Below are 22296 nucleotides of genomic sequence, written 5' to 3'. Positions count from 1 at the left end.
TTATACTCCCTTTTAAAATCTGGAAAGCAGTACCTACCGACCTTAAAGAGATGATAAATAAGGAAAAGGCCTCTTTTTCCACCTCTTTCTTGTTTCCTCCTTCCATGTTTTCTGTCTCATTGAAGGGCTTTATTACCATCACTCGGCCACTCAAGCCAGAAACCCGGAGGATCTTTACAATTTCTCCAGACTTACTACCTGCTGCCCCAAAGGCCACACAACCCTCACTCAGGCCCACTTCCCTTTTCACTGCCATTTTTCTGGTCCACACAATCATCTCCCACCTGGAATACAGCAGTCTCCTAACTGGTCTCTCGACACTGGATCCATTCTCCACATCCACCATAATTATTAATAAAACGCACATTTTCGTATCTCATGGACTTCCTTGAAGCTCATCAATAGCTTCCCACTGCAATTGGGATAAGGTACACAGTCCTTGCCAAGACTCATAGGGCCCTGCGTGACCTGGCCCCAACCTCCTCTCTAAGCTCCAAGTACACTGGTCACTGGTCCCTTCTGGTACCCTCCATGCTCCATCCTGCCTGAGACAACCTCATATAACAATCTCCATTCTGCCTGCAGCCCTTTCTTTCTCTGGCCACCTTTCAACTCCTTCTACCCAGTTTATTTCTATCCATCCCTCCACTGAAGCATCATCACTTTCTCAAAGATTTTGCTCAACCTCCCTTCCCTCAAAGCAGAGGAAATGCTCCACCAGGTGCCTCCATCACAGACACACACACACACACACACACACACACACACACACACACACTCTCCTCATCATTCTTTTAATTTCATGATCAGCATCTTATTCCCAGACGTACCTATTCTTCCTAAAGACAAAAACTGTGTTCGTTTTGTTCAGCTTTGGGTCTCTGGTGCCTATCAGTACATAATATGTGCACGATAAATGCTTGTTAAATTAGTAAAATGTAAGAGTACATCTCAGCATGTTGTCAACTGAATATGGACAATACAAACAGCAAAGTTTACTTTCTTATGACAGCCACATAGTTAGAACATTAGGAATGTAGCTTTGAGCTCAGAGTAATCACCCTGCTGCCTACAACTATGGCATATTTGGGTTCCTGGCAACTGGATGTTTCTCCAAATGGCTGTGAAAACTTCCGATGCTTGTAGTCCCCTTATCTTTAGCCTTGCGGTTTCTTTAACTGATAAAATTCAATAGCAAACAGCACAGGCTTCGTGATGGCAGTGACATTCTGCTTTGTTTACTGTTGCATTCTTTAGGTTTAGACTGTAAGTACATATTACATGCTCATTAATTTCTTTTCCTAATGAATTAATCAGCCAGGTTTAATAACAATTCAAACAAAGCACTCCTACCACCACTGACAAATATCCTGAGCATCTCAAATTCAGATTTGCAATGTAAATAATATATAAATAAGTGGATAGCATTTTGTATAAAAGAAAAGACCACTCTAAAAATATTTGGAGAACACAGGTAAATTAATTATCTTGTTAAAAAGATTAGACTAAAGGAACCCAAAGATCCCGTATGTAAAATATTCTGATTCCAGGATTATATGTTAGGCATTTGGAATAGCAGGTGTACAATGCTTGTCGAGCTTACTGACAAGCATTTGGGTCCATGGAACACTGGTATAATTGACACCCCAATTTAGTATTGACTTTTGCCGGGGCATTAGCAAGGAAGGACTTTGTACTAATTGCTTTTAAAGCTTGATGACTACAGCATTCCTGTGAATAGATTGTCTTGTAACTCAGGAACACTTTTTCAAAGAGACTCAAAAGAAGACTCTCCATTGTTCCCCATCCATCCCAGCTTCAGATGGCAAGGCCAAGTACGGGGATAGAAAGAACACTGGTCTGGAGCCAGCACTGGGACCAGTCCTGGCCCTAACTGCACTACCTGTATGGCCTTAGATACATTCTCTATGTCCTGTGAGATTTCATTGTTTTTTGTATGTAAGTAAAACGGTACCGGGTCATCTCTAAAATCCCTTCAAATTCTGAAGATTCATGATTCTAGGAAACTGGAAAAGCTTATCAACACGTACACAGTATTCCTGTGTTTTAATATTCCCAGTGCTTCCCACGGTACTCAGTAGAAAATCCAGACTCCTTATACTGGTCTAAATCTCTTACAGGACCTCTACCTGTAAGCTTCTGCACCTGTTCTCAACCCCTTGCCCTCTGTGGTCTTTGGCTGTGCCAGGCACGTTGCTGCCCCAGGATGGAGCATGTTTTATTCCCACTCGCTGGGATATTCTGCTCCCAGGTCTTTACTTTGCTGGGTCCTTCTGAAAAAACCCTTATGATTATGGATTTCTTTATGAATTGCAAGACAATAATCAGTATATGTCATTATGACATTTTCCATGATGTGTTGTTAAATCTTAGTTGTAGCTATTGCTAAAAATATCTAAGACCAGTTGCTTAACCTGACTTTGACCTTGAAATATTTTAATACTGACAGTGTGTTTGGAAAACTAGTTCCAGTTCTGACTCGTGTTTTCTGAATAGCTTTGGGTAAAGAATTTATTGTTTCTGTTTATAACATTGCTTTCTTCCTTCTGAATAACCTTTGGTGCATGAGTTCAAATGTATTATAATTTATAATTAAGATAGTGGTTAAGACAAGAATAAAGTGATAAGGTAATTTTCCAGAAAGCATGCAAAAAAATATTGTCGTACTGATTAAATGGTACTTCATTAACCCCGTACCCTGCCAGTGTCTGAAGTAGTCCCTTGTTAATTAGGCACCTTTGAAATCATTACCCTTTGGGTGTCTATAGGATATCAGGAAGACGTGACATTGGATAGGTATATTATCCAGGCCTCAAAGGTCAGTGCATTGTAAATCAATAAGTAATTATCAAATTCCTACTTTTCTATTATTCCTTGAGGGCAGGGGTCATGTATTTTTTACCCCTCCCATTTGTGGATCACACGTTATCTGGAACATATTAAGCTTTGTGGTATGTCTTCAAAAATATCAAAGCAGTATAAGAAAACCCTAAATTACAAACAGGTTAGTTTCCTTTTTCTTCACATAGTTTTCTATAGAAATATGAGTATGTGTTTCTTTAGAAATAACTACATAAATCAAAATGATAATAGAAATATATTAATAATCATATAATGTATACATATAATAAGTGCCATATTAAATATGTAATATATGAGTATTATTTCCAAGTCAACCCATAAACTCCAATTGAACCCATAATAAATAAAGCAACTAGACTGCCACTTTATTTTGAACAACATTAGATGTATTTGAATACATGACAAGACTCTTAAGGACTGTCACTAGGCCAGATTTCCTTCTGAAGCAAAACTTTGATTCACAGCCACTGTCTGAATCCCGAAGCAGGATTCTGAGACTGGATTGAGGGATAAGAGGAGAGAGGCAGAAGGTGGGAATTCTTATGAGTGGCACTCTGGAGGCAGGAAAGGGGACTAACAGACTCTAGTTTGCACTTATCTGGCTCCCAGGAAATGATATAATACTAATAACAGTCTCTGCCAAAGTTAGTATTTGTGATTTATAACTTGTTTTCATGTACATCAGGTATTTATAACCTGGAATGCAGGGGATGGTTAGTAGACCTATGGAAGGAGTTCTGGAGTTCAGGACAGACTCCTTTGAAATTGTAGGAAAAGTCTAGACTAGGTATGTTTTCCTAGAGAGGGTCATTTTCAAAGGATTCTGTGACTCAAACAAGGTGATAGCCCAAGAGACACAGTCTCATTTGTCCCCAGCCCCATAACCACCCGGTGAGGGGAATAGAATAAGGTAAGCAGTGTCACATCAGGACTCTCCCCTAATCAGAAACCATAGGTAACAGGTAGTGGCCCCCCAAGCTTTACCAACCAGCTGCCCAGGTAAGCGGGAATCACAATGCATAGGAGCAGTGAGCGGACAGCTGGCTGATGAGAGGAGGAAATGAGGAGTGAGGTGGAGGGAATTCCCACAGGGTCATACTGTGTGTGAGAGTATAAAGAGAGACGGGAGATCAAGTGGAATTGAAGGAATGAGAGAAACCTGAACAATGGCAAGGCCATTTGTACCTAAAGGACACAAATAAATGCCTGTAAAAGGCACAGTCTCTCCCTCAAGGAGCTAAACCTTTGTTGAGGCATGAAGATATTGAAGTTGGGATAAACACTGAAAATTGTAAGTGGACTAGAGTCCAGTGCTGTTTCATGGATCTGGCATGTCCCACAGTAATGATCTCAGTGTCCGTAGTAGGAGCTCAGTACACATTTTGTTTGTACATCATATCGCTGGAAGACACCATGAGGATAGAAATAGAACTAGTGATCCGTGGATGGTACTGTTCACTGCCACAGGTGGTTAGAAAGAAGATAGAATAACGGGGGGGAGGGGAAGCCAGAGAGGTGAGACAGCTTTGGCTGTACCAGAAAAGATGGACGATATTGTTATGAAGCAAAGATGCAGTCGAGTGAATGTTTCGACAAATATTGGGAACATAGTGATATTTGTCTAATTAAAAATCAGGGAGACAAAGCAGGAAGGAAGCGCTTTGAGTCTAGACTCCTCATGTGAGAGGGGAGATGATAATGCCCATCCACATAGGAAGGTCAGGGCTACACTCAGCTCTCTTGACTCCCAGGCTTAAGATTTTTCCATGACTCCGTGCTGCAATGTTGGAGAACAGTGAGAAGTGAGGCTGGATAGGTACAGTGGGGCCTGATTAGCAGGGCATTATATCTGGGATGGGGGTTTGAGTGTTGAAAATCCAAGGTATGTTTAGAAAAAATCCAAGGTATTCCAAGTATGAATAGAAGAGTGTCACAGAAAAGGTACTAGCCAATGGAAGAAAGCTAATCCTGGGTTTACTCAGTGAAGAAAGAATTAGTTCCATTCTACAATCAGTAAACATATGATGGTTTGGCGAGTACCTCGCATCAGAATGAAAAGTTTGGCATCCGGACCTTTAAAGTACGCACTAAAGAAAACCAGGGCACACGACAGTGTGGCCCAAACCTTTGACAGCAGCCACCTGCACCCAATGCAAGATGGATGTCAGCCAAACATTTGTGAGTACCAAAGACGTATCCCAGCCACAGCACATAAAGTACGGATGGACTGGATGTCCTTGGGCACACAGAGAAATTCACACGCTCGATGCATCAGTGCAGGGAGAAATGATGACCCATTAAAGAAAGTCTTTTCACTATGGAGTGTAACTCATGATTTTTTACCAGGCCCTATAAAGATGCTTTTGCCTGAAACACTAAGTTCATGATATCGCCTTCACCAGCTGCAGACAACATGCTTCCCACATCTAAGATTTGTTTGAGGGCAAACCTGTCACTTTAACCATTCCCAAATGATGTTTAGAATGGCTGCAAACTTTTCCTTCCAAATGGTCACAGTCACTGACTCACAGGCTTCTAGAACACACCTCAATTGGCAGAAAAGGCAGGGGTCATTCGACTATCGATATATTTTTCTATTTTAAAGGCAGTGTCATCAGGGCTCAGGAGGTTTTCAGGGATGACTTACATACAGTAAGTCATGCACTGTACCTTAGTTTGATGAGATTTCATGACGGCATGCTACCCAGGCCCCTGTAAAATAAAGAACATTTTTTCTATTACCCCAGGAAGTTCCCCATGTCCCCCCATTCAGTTTCTGCCCCACCCCAGGCAGTCGGTGTTCTGATTTTCATCACCATAGATTAAGTTAGCTTGTTGTAGAACTTCATGTAAGTGGAGTCATGAATACATACTCTCTTCTTGTCTGTTCTTTTATATTTGTCCATGTATTTCTGTGTGTGTGCGTGTGTGTGGGGGGGGAGTTTGTTCTTTTTATAGTTGAGCAGTATGCTGCTGTATGAATATACCACAGTTTGTTTATCCATTTTCTTATTGGTGGGCATTTGGATTGTTTCCAGATTTTGGAAATTATAAACAAAGCAACTATGAATATTCTTGTTCTTAGGGTTTTTTGTGGACATATGTTTTCATTTCTCTTGAGTAAACACATAAAAAGTGGCTTTGTGGGGCATAGGGTAGACATTTGTGTAACTTTATAAGAAAATGCTAAACAGTTTTCCAGATGGATTGTACCATTTTACATTTGCACCAACAATGTATGAGGTTTTCCATTGCTCTATATCCTTGCCAAAATTTGGTGTCGTCGATATTTATCATTTTAGCTATTCTAGTAGGTATGTAGTAGTCTTATTATGATTTCAATTTGCTGTTACATGATGAAAATTATAGTGAGTACTTATTGCCCATTTATAAAATTTTTTTTTGGTGTCTAATGTGCCTATTTATTTATTTTGGTGTTTTTTTTTTGGTGATAGGGTGTTTTGCCTTTTTGTTATTTGTTTGCTGGAGAACTTTATATAGCATTGTGAATATTTTCTCCCCATCTGTGACTTGTCTATTCATTTTTTTAAAATAAGCAGTCAGTTTTAATTTTCATGAAGTGCAATTTATCAGGGATTCTTTTTATGGTCAATACTTTTTGTGTTCTAAGAAATCTTTGTCTACACCAAGTTACAAAGACAATCTATGTTTTTTGTAGAAACTTTATAGTTTTAGCTTTTTTGTTTAGGTTATGATCAATCTTGAATTATTTTTTCTGTATCATGTGAGGTAGGAATGAAGGTTTATCTTTTTCCATATAAATAGATGTGATCATGCAGCCAGTATCAATTATGGTTGAAGCATCTTGGAAATGTGAAGGGCGGCCAAAAATATAGAAAGAGGAGAATGCCCAATTTTTCATAAGAAGCTCCTAAACTTCCTGTCAGTTCTGGGTATATAAATGGCTGGGACCTATTTGGCTAGAGTTTCCCATTGAGTCCACACAAATGGATCCCCTTCTCCGAAGGAGACACTCAGGGAAAGTCTAGGTGGTTAGAATGCCCCTTGAGGTCAGTAGCTTGCATAAGTTGTTTATTAAGGTTAGTAACAGTGTATCACTTTGCATACAATGTTTCTCCGAAAATAAGACCTAACTGGACAATCAGCTCTAATGTGTCTATTGGAGCAAAAATTAATATAAGACCCGATATAATATAATATAATATAATATAATATAATATAATATAATATAATATAATATAATATAATAAACATAATATAAAAGACTGGGTCTTATATTACAGTAAAATAAGACCGGGTCTTATATTAATTTTGCTCCAAAAGAGCCGATTGCCTCGCTAGGTCTTATTTTCGGGGAAACACGGTATGCTAAGTAGATAGGGAATCTGAGAGAGGACCCTTGGGGTTTTAATTAAAATAAACTGTTAAGTTTTAGCCGTTCCTTGGTAAGGTTGTTTGTTTCATTAATTGTTTAAATGATCACAGAAGCTTAAAGGGTTTGCAGATTTCTCCCCCCAGCTTTATTGAAGTATAAAAAAATTGACAAAATTGTAACATATTTAAAGTGCACAACATGGTGATTTGCTATATGAGTATGTATTTATGTAGTTCATTACATATATACAGATATATCAATTAAAGATATGAGGTACAAAAAAGTGAGTCAAAAGAAGAAAAATTTAGTATTTCTCTTCCTCACCCACTGGGACCATCTTGCACACTCATGGGGTGCACTATATCGTTTTGGAGACCTCTGAAAACCAGTGTTGTCAAATTGTGCTTGAAAGTAGCACAGGTTAGTGGTTTAAAATGTAGACTTAAGTGTCACCTGGCCTGGATGTGAACCCTGGCTCCCCCAGTTCCTAGACGGATGATAACCTCAATATTCTTTAAAACACAAATAATAATACACACCTCACAGAGTTCTTAGAAACATTAATTAATATAAAACATTGAAATCAGTGCCTGGCACGTGGTAAGCACTTGATAAATGTTAATTATTATTTTCCTCAGTTGCCACTATTAAAAATAATTTAAAACCTTTTTTTTTTACATTATAAAAAGAAACAAACAAACAACCAAACACCCAGATGGGAGGAAAAGGAAAGAGAAGCCTAGAAGGCTAGAAGAAGAGAAGCTTCTCTTCTAGAAAAGAAAAGAAGAAGAGAAGGCTTCTCTTCTAGAAAAAGATGATCCCCAATCTGAGTTCGCATTTTCCTACAATATGTGACGAGTTTGCTGGGTGACAGCGACGACGAAAAGAGTGAGTTCAGCCTTTTCTTAAACTATATTATTACAACTTCCTCATAGATGCTGTTCTTTGCTCTTATGTCTTCTTTCTATTCTTCATCTAAACTCCTCTCAAGGGGCTTTTTTGCCTACTGCTTAGAGGAATGTCATTTGATGACTGATGTTTGCATACTCTCCCTTAGGTCTTCAATTATCCCATATTAAAAATGTAAGACCATCCAAAAAATAAAATCAACTCCCTTCCAGCCTCCCTAGCAGTCAAGGGTGGCCATGGGACCCCTTTGTGTCCCAGAGGGGTCAGTGGAAGTCCTTGGGGTGGGCACTTCTTGTTTCCTTTTGCCCTGCCCGGGTCTTCCTGTGTCAGTATGCTCACAGAGCCTAGGAGTGTAGTGGCCATCTTGAAACCATAAGGATAAAGATGTCACACTAAGGCTGAGAAGGAGCCTGGTTTACCAAGGATCTCCCTGAACAGCTATAACAGCCCTGGACTTTTAGGTTAAAAAACATATACTTGTCCTCCCATTATAGAGCTGTTTTTTGTTGGGGTTTCCATTACTTGCTGCCAAACACACCCATGCATCTGAATCAGCCATGTTAGAAAGGGCTGTCTAGTAGAGCTGAATGAAGAAAGGCCAGTGGGGAAGGGTAAGACCCTTGAGCAGCACTGGGCATGCAAACCGAAGAACTTGCCTTGGAAGGGTCCACTACTTTGGTGCTTGTTGTCGCTGCCATCTAGTGGCGGTATTTTAGAACTAAAATACTTTCTGGCCATGAACTGTTTTTTCCTACAGCTCTTTCCTTCCATCTTCATTCCTTCCATCCTTCATTCATTCACTTGTGTGTTCATTCTATAAATACTTTATGAGGAGCTACTATGTGTGGTGGGCCTCCATAAATACAATAAGGAAATACAATAATGAGTATCCCTTGAAACTTACACACTTTGCCATTAATCAAATTCAACAATGAAAAACAATGACAGGAAAGGGCTATAAGAGAAGGACATGGTGCTATGAGACTTGTTGATGAGGATTTGACTTATCAGGGAGATGAGTTAGGAGGTTAGAGGTTTTCCTGAAAATGTTCTGATTGGCCTGAAATCTCAGGAATAAAAGGAAAGGAGATTTCTGGGCAGGGAGAGCAGTTATGAAAATAAATTGCAAGGAGAGGCGGGAGTGTGTTGTGGGAATAAACAAAGGCTACGTGTTTAGACTAGTACTTGATACCAGGCATTCTAATTTCTGAACTGAGATTATGGTTGTGAATTACTGTGACCATAGAGTTATTTCACCTGGAGCATGAGCTGCAAACATATCAGCTACAGTTATCTATAAAACACTCAACCCAACAACAGCAGAATACACATTTTTCTCAAGTGCCCATGAAACATTCTCGACAGACCATATGCTCGGCCATAATACAAGCCTTGATAAATTTAAAAGGATTGAAACCAAAGTATGTTCTCTGACCACAGTGGAAGGAAATTAGGAATCAATTACAAGGAAATTTGGTGAATTAAACAACGCACTCCTAAATAACCAATGGGTCATTTAGAAAAGCTACAGATGGCCTGTCTTCACGCAGGAGCAGGGTGATAATGGGACAAAATAAAGATGCTTTCTGGATATAACCCATGAACGAGTGTTCATTTTACTGTTTACATTTAAAACACTACAAATCAATAAGTAAAAAAACAAGCATCACCATATAAAAATAATATTGGGATTTTACTGTAGAACATAAAAAAGGTTCAATAAAACTATCTACTAATGAATTAAAGTGAGAATTTTTCATATAAGGTATTTTATTAATGCTTGCTATTTTTAATTTTTATAAATTTAAATATTACAAAGTCTCAAGTTCTAAGTATCATATGAATTATTCAAAGCCAATAATATTTAATTATGGTGTAATATGCTTTAATGTGGCTTTTATATAATCAAACAAAGCTGATAAAAATTGTTTACTATCTCGATTATAATTCAAATACATTCACATAAAATAAAGGGAGTCAAATAATAGAATGTTATCCGTGAAATAAACAAGGGCAGAAAGTCCACTCAGGAAGCTGTAAAAAAAGTCAGAGACAAGGTCTAGGGACAGACAAGGTCTAGGGACAAGGTCTAGTGACTTCTGTCACTGGGACAGAAGACTGGATTCTCTGGGGAACAGTGTAACAGGTAAAATTCATTAAAAACGGTGATGTTCATTATTGACATTCATTATTGAATGTCAACTACAATTTTATGTATACATACAGTTACAAGAAGCGGAGTACAGCATTAGGAATAGAGACAGTGGAAATGTAATGGCCGTGTGTGATGTCAGAGAGGTAGCGGATGGGGGGAGGGAGGTTGTCACTGAGTGAGGGATAGAAATGATGTCTAATTATTACACCTGAACTAATTTAAAAAATGTTCAAAAAAAAAAAAGACAAAACGGAGATGGCTTTGTTATGAGCAGTGAGGACAAGGGAGAGGCATAAGTAAAAGAAAAAGTCCCAGGTTTCTGACGTGAGCATCTAGGAGACTGGCAGGCGCATTTCACGAGTTAAAGAGGAGTAGGGAGATCACAAGCTGAGTGCATTTGGGAAGTGTTGAATTTGGTGCCCAGGAAGAATCAATTATTGTTGCAAGGTGTTAGGTTGACCTTGGAACAGAAGGTAACCTAGACAGAAAAATATTTTGTGAGATATGACTTCTCCCATCTCCCAATAAAAATGAAACTAAAGGGAGTTTCCATTTGTCTGGGACCCAGAAAGCAATTTCTTTACTGGCCTCATAGATTTTATAAAGATTTTCCTAACATAAAAATAACATTTGTTCATCACATGCAATTGGTAACTAGAGAAAATGTACAAAAGAAAATGGAATCACCTATAATTGTATCACATACAGGGAATAACTGTGAATCACTGTTCACACTTTAGAGCTTGCCCTAATAAACTTGTTTAAATACATAAAAAAAATATGCCACCATCATGCCAGATGCACTTTCTTTGGATTTGTGAGCAGCATTGAGGAGAGTGCATAGGGCTTCTGGAAGATACCGACTAGTGTGAAGGCTTTAAGCCCACACAATTCGTTTTCATTACTAATTTTCTGAACAAGCAGCGGTGGACCACAATAAAGGTGGCGGCAGAGGCTTCACCATAGCAACGGCGACGCCATTCGCCGACCGTCGCATCGCTGTCGTTTAGTTCCGGCTGCTGGTTTGACGTCACTTCCGTCGCCGGCTCAGCGGCGCGCGCGGGCCTCTGACGGCCGCAGCCGTGGGCACGCGCTGCACGGCGAGTGGTGTCCGAGAAGTGGGAATCTCGCATAGGGAATCCGAGGGCATGCGGGGCCAGCAAAATGGAAAGGGAAGGTGGGAAGCCCGCGGCTGTTGTCGCGGTTGTGACGGAGCCTCGGTTTGCCCAGCGATACAGGGAATATCTCGAGAGGGAGAAACTCCTGAATAGACGGTACCGTGTGAAAACGATGCCGGAGGGCACCGTGGCGCTGCCCGTGCTGGGAGAGGCCCTCCCCGAGCAGCACCTGCGGGAGCTGAGGAATCGTGTGGCTCCCGGCAGCGCCTGTACCCTCGCGCAGCTCCTGGATCCTGTGCCTTCAAAGAAGGCGCAGAGTTGTTCGCCTGCCCAGAGGCTGTGTCTTCAGGTGAGTCGCTGGGTCGAGAGGCAGGGAGTGCCATGGTCAGCTGCGTTGGAGGCTGATTTGCCCCGATCTTGGCAACGCCACGGTAACCTCTTGTTGCTGAGTGAGGACTGTTTCAAAGCCGAGCAGTGGAAAAATCTGGAACCAGAACTCTGGGAGACTGTTGCCTCGGCACTGGGAGTCCAGCGTTTGGCCAAACGCGGGCGGGTATCACCGGATGGCACTCGAACTCCAGCCGTGACTCTGCTGCTGGGTGACGATGGCTGGGTGGAGCACGTGGATAACGGGATCCGATATAACTTTGACATAACCCAGTGTATGTTCTCATTCGGAAACATCACTGAGAAACTTCGCGTGGCATCGTTGCCCTGCGTTGGACAAGTGCTGGTGGATCTCTATGCAGGAATTGGTTATTTTACATTGCCCTTTCTAGTTCATGCTGCTGCTGCCTTCGTGCACGCCTGTGAGTGGAACCCTCATGCTGTAGTTGCTCTGAGAAAGAACCTTGAGCTCAATGGAGTCCTAGATCGGTGCCAAATACACTTTGGGGATAACAGGAAACTGAAGCTCTCAAACATTGCGGACAGGGTGAACCTGGGGCTCATTCCCAGCTCCGAAGAAGGCTGGCCCATTGCTTGCCAAGTGCTACGAAAGGATGCTGGGGGCATTTTGCATATCCATCAAAATGTGGAATCTTCCCCAGGCAAGAATCTCCAGCCTCCTGGAAGCAGTGAAATGGAGGAGGAGCATTGGCCTTATCCTGAGCAAATTATCACCAACCATAGGGGAAATGGAGCTACCACGGATTCTAGGAGAAAAGGGCTGTCAGTAGCCACCAAGCCAGAGTGGCACAGGTGGGCGGAATCTGCAGAAACTCGCATTGCCGCTCTTCTTCAGCAGGTGCATGGGAAAGCGTGGAAGACACAAATCTTGCACATCCAGCCAGTGAAATCCTATGCTCCCCACGTGGATCACATAGTCCTGGATCTGGAATGCCGCCCCTGTCCTCTGGTTGGCTAGAGAAGGTGGGTCCTGAGACATGAAGATCTGTGTGGGAGTGACCCGGAATGCATCAGCTCGGAAGTTGTGGCCCTGAAAGCAGGCTCTAGATCAGGGGTGTCCAAACTTTTTTCAACGTTTTTTACCAAGGGTCATATGTGGTAAAATACACAAACATCCGGGCCACTCACTCGAGGTGAAGTACGCATTGCCTCACCTGGTTTATTTAAGTAAACTAAATATATTTTTGGAATTTGCTGTGGGCCAATTAACAATGGATCATGAGCCGCAGTTTGGACACCCCTGCCCTAGGTCAATCCAAATCATTTCATTTGTCTTCCATTGATCACCTGACAATGAGCTACATATCTGGGAGAAGCAGTATGGCTCACTGAAATGAGACCCACCTATGCCATCATGAATTCCAAATTCTGACTTCAGTTCTGTCTGACCTTGGGTACATGGTTTCAATATTCTTTTGGCCTTGGATTTCCTTATTTGCAAAATGAGGGTTTTTGAACTGTCTCACATGGCTATTATCTAATAAGCAGTTGTACACAGGATATTGGTTTAGAGTGAAAGGCAGTGCTGTTCCCAAAATCATTCTGGCTCCAATATGGAAAATCAACTGGAGGGGTCCAGAATGGAAGCAGACCGGTGAGGAAGTTTCTGTGGTTGTCCAGGCATGAGGTGATGGTGGCTTGCTAGGGTGGTGGCAGCGGGAGGTGGGATGGATTTGAGAAATAAAATTGATGGAACTAAGCAATGGAGTCCAAATCAAGGCATTAAAATGGTGCTGCTTTGTTATTATGACTAAGTTTGGGGGGGAAAGAGAACAAAATTTACCCTAGTGTATTAACTCTATTCCCCTACTTTGGCATTCCTAAACAAGTGTTGGGGGGAATGTCTTAAATATTAGAAAAAGGGATAACAATGACTTCTTTAAATCATTGGTAAACTAGATTTTCAGTCTTAAGCTTGTGCAATAGCTGCCAATTGCTAGCTTTTTAAAAGTTATAATGAAAATCTTAGATTCTTAAAGGCCTCAGACTCCTTTTTCATCATCCTTCGCTGGCTGACAACATCAGGACCAACAAAATGAGCTAGAGGGAATGTGAGATGTTCTGCAGAGTGTTTCAAGCCTCACCCTATTTTAGGGCTGTCTGCCATCACCATTGTTTTACCCTTGGGATGACTAATTGTAGCGAGTCACTTCTCAGAGCTTTGCTTTGGTGTGTTTTGAAGCCCCACGGTCTTGTTTGCCTGATAAAGGAAATAGAGAAAAGTGTGGCTTTATCAGGATTATGATTGGACCTGCCATTTGTCTGACTGGAGTTGGGTTAGGCTGCTTGTCCTTTTGGCAACGGTGACAATAAGGACAGCACTAGTAACTTTGTGTTATTCTGCAGATATTAAGTGCCTATTATATACATGAGCCACAGGACATATATTCATTAGATACAGTTGTCTCTGAGGAGCTCACACCTAGCAGCCGAAATAACACAAACTCTCAACAAATTGGAATACAGTGAAATAAATGCCATATGAGTGACAGCATGTTGTAGGAGCAAAGGTGGGGGAGAAAAGTTCTGAGAAGTGAATGGGGACGTCTTCAGAGAAGCAGTGTTTGAATTGGTTCTTAAAAACTGGGTAAAAGTTTGGTAAGTGGAGTCAGGGTGCAAACAGATACCACTTGAAAAGAATAACAGGAGAAGTTTGTGCTCAGAAAATGTTTGTAACATTGTCATTAGATCAGTTTGGAAGAGGAATCAGTGAGAGATGTGTTGAAGATAAGGGTTGTTGTAAGGATTAAGAAGAACAAGTGTCTTGTCCACAGTAAGCCTCCAAAAATGTTAGCTATCATGTGATCGCACCACGGACAGGACCTGCTTGTTTCCATTTCTATCCCCCGAGTGGCCTGCATTTGCCTTAATCATCTCCTCTTTTACATGTTGGGTTTGTTCTCACATGTGTGTCTATGGCTTTCTTGCCTCCAACTAAAGATGCCAAGCTGGGGCTTGAGGCAATATGGGGAGGAAAATGGGGAAACAGTGAGGAAGATGAGTCCAAGAGCCACACATGTCCAGGGGCTGCGGGGTTAACATCCTGCCATAAGCTGCGGATAGGCAGCACACGAATGAATTCATTCAACCCAATCTCTCTCTCTCTCTCTCATCTATCTTTAATCTGTAATCTCTATCTCTGTCTCTATCATGTCCTGAGTGTTGAGTGGTGAAAGAAGATTGACATGGGCACTGAAATTTTAAGGGTCCCAGTGGTCTGCTTGAATGCCAAGATATCTCCTTCAGGGTAAAGAACAAATTTTCGCATCTCACCCACTCATTTGATCAACAGTACTTGGCCACCAAGGAAGCCCACCAAGCTCGATAGGCTTCTTAGTGGGAATTCAGAATTTGGGAATATTGCTGTGATTCATATACCAGGTGACAGTTTTCAGTGGGATCCAGAGCATGTAAAGGCTCTGTAGCAGGTACAGGCTTTAGTGGACTTAGCCTCGTTACGTGGGCTGTTCAATCAAGGAGATTCCATGGGACAATTGTATCTGTGATAAGCAGAGCAGCCGTGGGAGTTTATGGCAAGCTCCAATAGGAGAATCACAAGGTAGACTCTTAGAGTTCTGTAGCAAGGCCACGCCATCTGTAGCAGAGAACCGCATGACATTCAAAAATGAGTCCTTAGCATGCTAATGGGCCTTAGTAGGAACTGAGCATCTCATGAGACAGCAAATGACCCTGTAGCCAGAGTTGCCCATCATGAGCTGGGTTCTGTGAGGCCCACCAAGTCAACGCATCATAAGGTGGGAGTGGTACATCTAGAATTGATGAGAAGCAGGGTCAGAGGAAATAGGTGCACAGGCAGGTGGCCCAGACTCCCATGTCATACTTCTAAGTCCCTCCCTCAATTCATAATGATGGCTGCTTGAGAGGCCCTTGTATCTAGCCGAAGGAGGACAAAAAAGCCAGTGCTAAGTTCACTGATGGGTTTTTGTGGAATATGGGTTCAAAACAAAAATAGTCTGCCGCTGCCCTACAGCCCTACTTAGGAGTGGAAACAGCATTGAATGGAATCCTCCCAAAAGGCAGAATTCTGGGCAATATTCCTGGTCATCCACTTTGTGTGGAAAGAGAAGTGGCCTGAAGTAAGAATATACCTTCATGGCAAGTGGCAAACAAGTTGGCTAGTTGATGGGAGGGTGGGGAGGAAGTGCTGTGGGGGGCGGGGAATTGGGAGATCAGGGACAAGGAAGCCTAAAGGAGCAGACAAATCTATGGGATTGGGCACACGAGTAAAGAAGTTTGTGTTGCATCACAGTGCCTACCAGAGACCATCTACCATGGAAGAGGAACTCAACAGCCAAGTAAACAAAAAGACTTGGCCAGCGAACTTCAGCATCTGTAATTATCAGCTACCCCACTAATGGCATAATGGGCTCATGCACGAAGTAGTCAGCTTGCAGGGATGCAGGTTAGCAAGAGGCCAACAGCATGGCTTCCACTCACCAAGTAGCCACCCCCTAATGTTCAACAGTGAGCCCATGACACAACATCGCCCCTCAAGGAAACCAAGCAGCTGCTTGGTAGCAAGCTGATTACTTTGCATTCCTTTGATCCTAGGACAGTGATTCACCTTGACTGGAATCTTCCCATCTCCGGGTATGAGTTTGCCTTTCCTGCCTTCAAGATGTTGGCCAGAACTACTATCCAAGGGTTTACAAGTGTTTGATCCATTAATATATATCCCACATCATACTGCTTTTGACCTAGAGACCTACTTTATAGCCAAGGTGTTTCAGTGGGCACATGACCATGGGATTCACTGGTCCTATCACATACTACACAACCTAGAAAATGGCCTGATGGAGTGATGGAAAACCTTTTGAAACTGAAGCAAAAGCTTGGAGATTATACCCTGCGAAGGTGGGACGTCATCCACCAAGATACAACATACACTCTAAATCAACACCCATTTAATAGTGCCATGTCCCATGTTGATAGAAAATGCAGGTCTGGGAATGAAAAGGTAGAAATAGGAGACTTCCCACTCTAGTGGGATAAATAATTTTGTGATCTTGATAATTTAGTTAAGCCTCAATTTCCTCCTCTCTAAAACAGAGATAATAATACCCACCAAAATAAGGCTGATACAAAGTTTTAAGTAAAATGTAAAACCCTTAGCACTGCCCTTTAAGTACACAATAAGCACGGATGGCGTCAAAATTAGTGGAGGATAATAATAGAAGGTTAAAAACATGAGACTGGAGTAAGGAGTTTGGGTTTGGGTTCAATCATTCTACCACACATACCTCCACTCAGAAAAAGGGGTCTTGGAGGAATTTATAATCCTCCTCACCTCTGGAGGGTTCTTAACTGAGAGGGTAATCACCCATGATATAAAGTGGATTGCAAAGTGCAGTTTCGGCTGGGAGCCGAAGGGAGCCAGGTTGTTGCTTCCTGTTTTATCCCCCTTAATCTGAGAGGGCTGGGTCTTCAGTGCAGCCTCTGATCTGACCCAGGTTACACTCTCATTTGCTGGTGAAGGAAGAGAAAAGAAAGATAGGGATGGCCAGATTGATATATTGTATACAAGACAATGTTGGAGGGGGGAAAAATAAACAAAAAACCTTTACCATCCTAGGTTCTGTGGCTGGGGCCCTGGTAATTAGACTGACAAAAGAGAGATTAACAACAGAGAAAAACAATTTATTAACTCTTGAGGTGCACAAATGGAATAAAAGGTGCTGGGGATAAACTCATTGGTGAATAACGTAAAGGGGTGGCTACAGTTCAGGGCTTACATAGCATTTTAACAAAATCCAGTAAATTTGTAGAGAAGTGACAAAGGAAAAGGGGTTTAGGCTTTTAGGAGTGGCAAACTGTGGGAAGGTAAATATACGGGGGAGACTGGAAAAACAAGGATTCGTTTAATAAAGTTCATGGGTGATTGGGAGTCAAAGAGTTGTCCTCTTATCGGTGGAGAGGGAGACACCTTTCCAAGTGGAAATTTATGTCCTGCTTTTTAGGCAAATGTGTGGGGCGGTGGTGGAGGCAGAGATCCGTTTTTTGGAGGGAGGGGGTTCCTTTTCAATTGTCTTCAGCTCAAAATAATCCTGTGTCAAAGTGGCACCCTTTGGGGTGGCACATTTCGATTCCCTACAAACACCTAAGTGTGGCCTCTTTTTCCCGCGAGCAGAAGAAGGGACTGCCTGGATGTGCTTACCCCAGAGAAGACTAGACATCAAAGGCCGAGGCCTGGGCTCTGTCCTTAAGTCACGTGGCTCTTGATATCAGTAAAATGTGGCCATGGGCGTCCTCAGTTCTGTCCAATTTGGGAGGAGGTAGTTAGGGTGATGCGAAGAGGGATGAGGGCTGGGACCCCAGGCCGCCTTCTCCAAGGTATTTTCCCCGGAATGTCGGCCGTCTTTCAGACCTGGCTTCCCGGAGCGGTGGGGTTGGCCCGGTGCGTACATGGCTTTCCTCCCCCGAGCAAGTCTGTGTGAAGCACGTTTACGGGACGTTTCATGGGCCCTAATAAAACAGCCAATAACGCCCGGCCGCGGGCGAGCTCACGCCGCCGCAGGGGAGGCGGGGACGCGGCTGCCGCACGGCGCCGGCGCCACCGGGGGGCGCCAAAGCTTTCGCGGAGGCGATGCCGGCGGCGAATGTGGGCGGAAACCATGGCAACGCTTGGAGACGTTTGCTACGCCGTGCGTGATGACAGACGGGGGAGCGTCCCTAGCGCCGGATTATGACGCGGCAGCGGCGCGGTCTCGCGTGACCTCGAGCGCAGCCTCGGCTTGGCGACAGCAGCGACGGCTGAGGCGGGCGGGCGGGCGAGGTCAAGATGGTGGCTGCCCGGGCGGGGCGGGCGGGGGAGGGAGGAGGAGCCGGGCCGTAGCCGGCCGGACACCCGGACACCCGGAGGCCTCCCGGGAGCCGCCGCCGCCGCCTGCTCCAGCTCGAGCGCCGAGAGCGGGCGGCGGGGCGGGCGGTGCCGCGGCCGGGAGGAAAGGGCGGAGTCGCCCGCATCAGCCCCCGCCCCTGGCCGTCGTCCCGGGCCCTGCCCCGCGCTGCCCTGCCCGGCCCGCCCAGCCCCGGTGTGGCAGCGGCTCATGGCGGCGGTGGGGCGCCCGCAGCAGCAGGTGCGGATGGCCCAGCAGCAGGTCTGGGCGGCGCTCGAAGTGGCGCTCCGGGTGCCCTGCCTCTACATCATCGACGCCATCTTCAACTCCTACTACGACTCCAGCCAAAGCGGGCTCTGCATCGGGCTCCAGATCTGCCTCCGGCTTCTGGGTAAGCGGAGCCCGCAGCCTGCGTCCCGGGACGGCTGTGCGGCCGGAGCCGGGCAGCGGCGCGGGGGCCGTGGGGCGCGCGCGCGCGCGTGTGTGTGTGTGTGTGTGTGTGTGCACGTACGTGTGTGTCTGTGTGTACACGTACGTGTGTGTCTGTGTGTGTACACGGACGCGTGTGTGTGCACGTACGTGTGTGTCTGTGTGTACACGTACGTGTGTGTCTGTGTGTGTACACGGACGTGTGTGTGTGCACGGACGTGTGTGTCTGTGTGTACACGTACGTGTGTATCTGTGTGTGTGCACGGACGTGTGTGTGTGCACGTACGTGTGTGTACACGTACGCGTGTGTGTGCACGTACGTGTGTGTGTGTGCACCCCGTTCGTCCCCCACGGGCGTCTCTGCGGGCCAGGAGTGGACAGGAGGTGACACTTGCCTCGGCGTTGGCCGCACAGCGCTGCTCCCAGCGAAGCAGCCCCTTTGGTGTTTGCACCCGAGGGAGGGTGGGGGACGAGCGTGCGGCTCCTCTCTCCGCCGCGTCTCCTGGGGAAGCAGTGCGGGCTGCCCACGTCGTCGGCGACAGCCTTGGAAAAACCGCACGCCAGCTTGTCCCCATCTCGCCGTGCGTGTGACCTTGGCCTTGTTGTGCTAAGGCCTGGGGCTCAGTTTCCTTCTTTCCAAAATGCAGAGCACGCGTTTGTTGTCCCTTCTGTATCCGCGGGGCCCACATAGTAATGGTGAGGTGTCTGCGGTAAATGACTTCCAAACGGGAGGGAGCGGGTTTCAAATGTCAGACCGTGAAACCATTGCCAGAAAATCCGCATGAGGACCATGTCTATAACGAGTCCTAAAAATTTTCATGAGGAACATAGAGGTGTGGAGAAGGAGTATCAGAACGTGGCTAGAAAGCGATGAGACTTTTCCAAGAGAGACTCCTGAAAATCACTGTTTTTGTTGCATCTGCACGGAGTGTTGAAAAACGTCTCATGTGCCACTCTTCATCTTAACTTGCATCACCTGAGTGAGAAGTATGTGTAAAAAAATTTTTAAGTAATTAGAACTTGACAAATTGTGTCGATGAGGTAATTCTTGTGATCTTTGAAGTGCTGCTGAGGGCTGGCTTATGGTAAGATCAGTACCAAGCCTTTCTGAATTACGAACCATCTGTTGCTTTATTCCTACCAAAAAAAAGTGGTAACGTTTTGTTCTTAGCAGTAAATAGCAATACTTGACACTTGTTTGGTACTTCACTTTTGCAAGGCATTTTCGCTGGTATTATCTAACCTAATATCTAACTTTCAAACATCCCTCAAAGGTGGGTGGTCTTCTCATTTTACAAAGAAGGAAACAGGGTCATAGAGGTTGTGTTTTGTTTTTGATTCACAGCAGGTTAAGTGGTTGCCTGAACCTAGGCTTAAAAATCTTCTGACTTCAATGGTGGTTAACTTTCCTCCTCTGTGCAGCTGCAGTCCAGATACAGGATGGTATAGTAATAATTATATGCTAGCCCTTAAAACTAACAGATGGGAACATGCTGTTTTTCACCGCGAGACTTACCAGTAATCCACCAGCTTCTTAATTTCAGCCATTCCTACTTACCACTGCAAAAGTGTAATGCCTTTATTATTTGTGGCAAAAATGGAGCTGTGTGATTTTGTAATGGATACAAATGTTGAACACGTGAAACTAATATAATGTTCTATTGCATACCTGAAAGTAATATAATGTTATATGTCAGTTACACCTCAATTTAAAATAGCATTAGCTAGCTGTAATGTTTCATACTTAACATATTTTGTTTAATTTTGACAGTCATGGGTAAAGTGAGGTTAGTGTTAAAATGAAATTAATGAGAATGGGGAGCTCTTGGGAAGGCATTTGATTCCTGCCAATTGCAAGTCACTCATCCTGAGCATAAATTCACAGGCAGTTACTTATTTCGGTATAGAAAGATGGTTCCAGCTGAGCTTGACTTCCATAGCACTTTATCAGATTTGGGATAACCAAGTGCTGCTTGGGGGACAAAATAACCACAGGTAACATTGACTCCAGGATGGGTGGCACACGTTCTCCCATTTCTGCTTTGAGAAGAGTCCATGGTGGAGGAGGAAAAAGATGGAGCGGAGTGTGAGAGGATTCACGTGTTCATTCCCCAAATAGTGGAGCCGCTACCTTGACTGTTCCTGCGGCAGGTCACTGCCTGACCTCTGAGAAGCCCTTTGGGACTGGACGCTTGAATGCAGTGCTCTCAGAATTGAGCTTCAGGCTAGAGAGCTTTAAGGAAAAGGAGTATTTTTCTTAATTAAATCATTTGCGGCTTAAGAACCTTGAACAAAATAATCTGGTATTTTCCTTGTATTCTCTTCTCTCTATGCTTTTTATTTTTGTAGCGAATCATGGAAGTTTGTATCTGACAAATTAAAGGAGAAGGAGACCTCAGGCGAGTTACTTAACTGCCCTGCACCTCCCTTTCCTTATCTACCTTTTTAAAGGTGGACCGTAATGTTTTTCTCTCTCATAGGGTGTTAAGGACAATAAATGTGATGGAATGTAAACTGTTAGAACAGTACCCGCGACCTAGTTAGAGCTATTTAATGGTAGCTTTTAGCAAGCTTGATAGCTTTTTAAAAAATATTTTAATATTCCAATTAAGACCATACTGTGTCACAGATATTTTGATCTTTTGAAGGCATCAGTGAAATGTGGGTGTGTTTATTTGAAAATTGTGATCTCAGAATAGTCTCTGGGTCAAACTTTATGAGACATACAAAATATTTCCCAAGTCTATCACCTGTCTGCTCTTTACATTATGCCAATGTAATTATGCTAATTTTTAATATTTGTAAGTGATAAAATTTCTTAAAAACTTGTTTTGGTACTTAAAAAGTTACCCTGAATAAAAACAAATGTTTTAAGTATTGGAGGCCCATTCAATGAGACATCTTATGTTATTGAAAGTGACAGGTTTATGGGTAAAAGATACCAAAGGATAGTTGAACTTAGTTGTTCTGCCTGATTATTTTTTATATAATTGTAGACCTCTCAGTACACTATATAAATCAGAACTCAGTCTCACCTTTTTCTTTAAACTGCATTTATAAAAATGGAACTCTGTTTTCTAAGTTAAAAGCATTACCAATTTTATATGTGGTGTCTGAAGAATTTACTCCCTTCCCCCTACAATAAAGTACTACAACTGTACTTTCATTTGGTATAAAACT

General features: G+C 43.4%; 2 protein-coding genes across 4 annotated transcripts in view; both read left to right on the top strand.

Moving 5' to 3' along the window:
• Nucleotides 1-11348: 11348 nt before the first annotated feature.
• Nucleotides 11349-22296, top strand: part of TRMT12 (tRNA methyltransferase 12 homolog) — a 16433-nt gene continuing 5485 nt past the window's right edge. The window contains exons 1-2 of one of the 3 annotated variants that reach the window (XM_081069938.1): nt 11349-11771; nt 12666-13554. In XM_081069938.1, coding sequence (XP_080926064.1) covers nt 11469-11771; nt 12666-12788 — 426 coding nt within the window. In that variant the 5' untranslated portion in view covers nt 11349-11468 and the 3' untranslated portion in view covers nt 12789-13554. Of the gene's footprint in view, nt 13555-22296 lie in introns of those variants that run through there. The other 2 variants (XM_081069939.1, XM_081069937.1) reach the window with 2 other exon arrangements.
• The window catches only part of RNF139 (ring finger protein 139), an 11182-nt gene continuing 7551 nt past the window's right edge, over nt 18666-22296 (top strand). Inside the window, exon 1 of the mRNA XM_081069936.1 lies at nt 18666-19078. Within this exon, the coding sequence (XP_080926062.1) occupies nt 18898-19078 (181 nt within the window). The 5' untranslated portion in view covers nt 18666-18897. The remainder of the gene's footprint in view (nt 19079-22296) is intronic.

The sequence above is a fragment of the Rhinolophus hipposideros genome (assembly GCF_964194185.1).
Source record: "Rhinolophus hipposideros genome assembly, chromosome: 13".
NCBI classification, from domain to species: domain Eukaryota; kingdom Metazoa; phylum Chordata; class Mammalia; order Chiroptera; family Rhinolophidae; genus Rhinolophus; species Rhinolophus hipposideros.
This window is presented reverse-complemented; position numbering and strand designations above follow the sequence as displayed.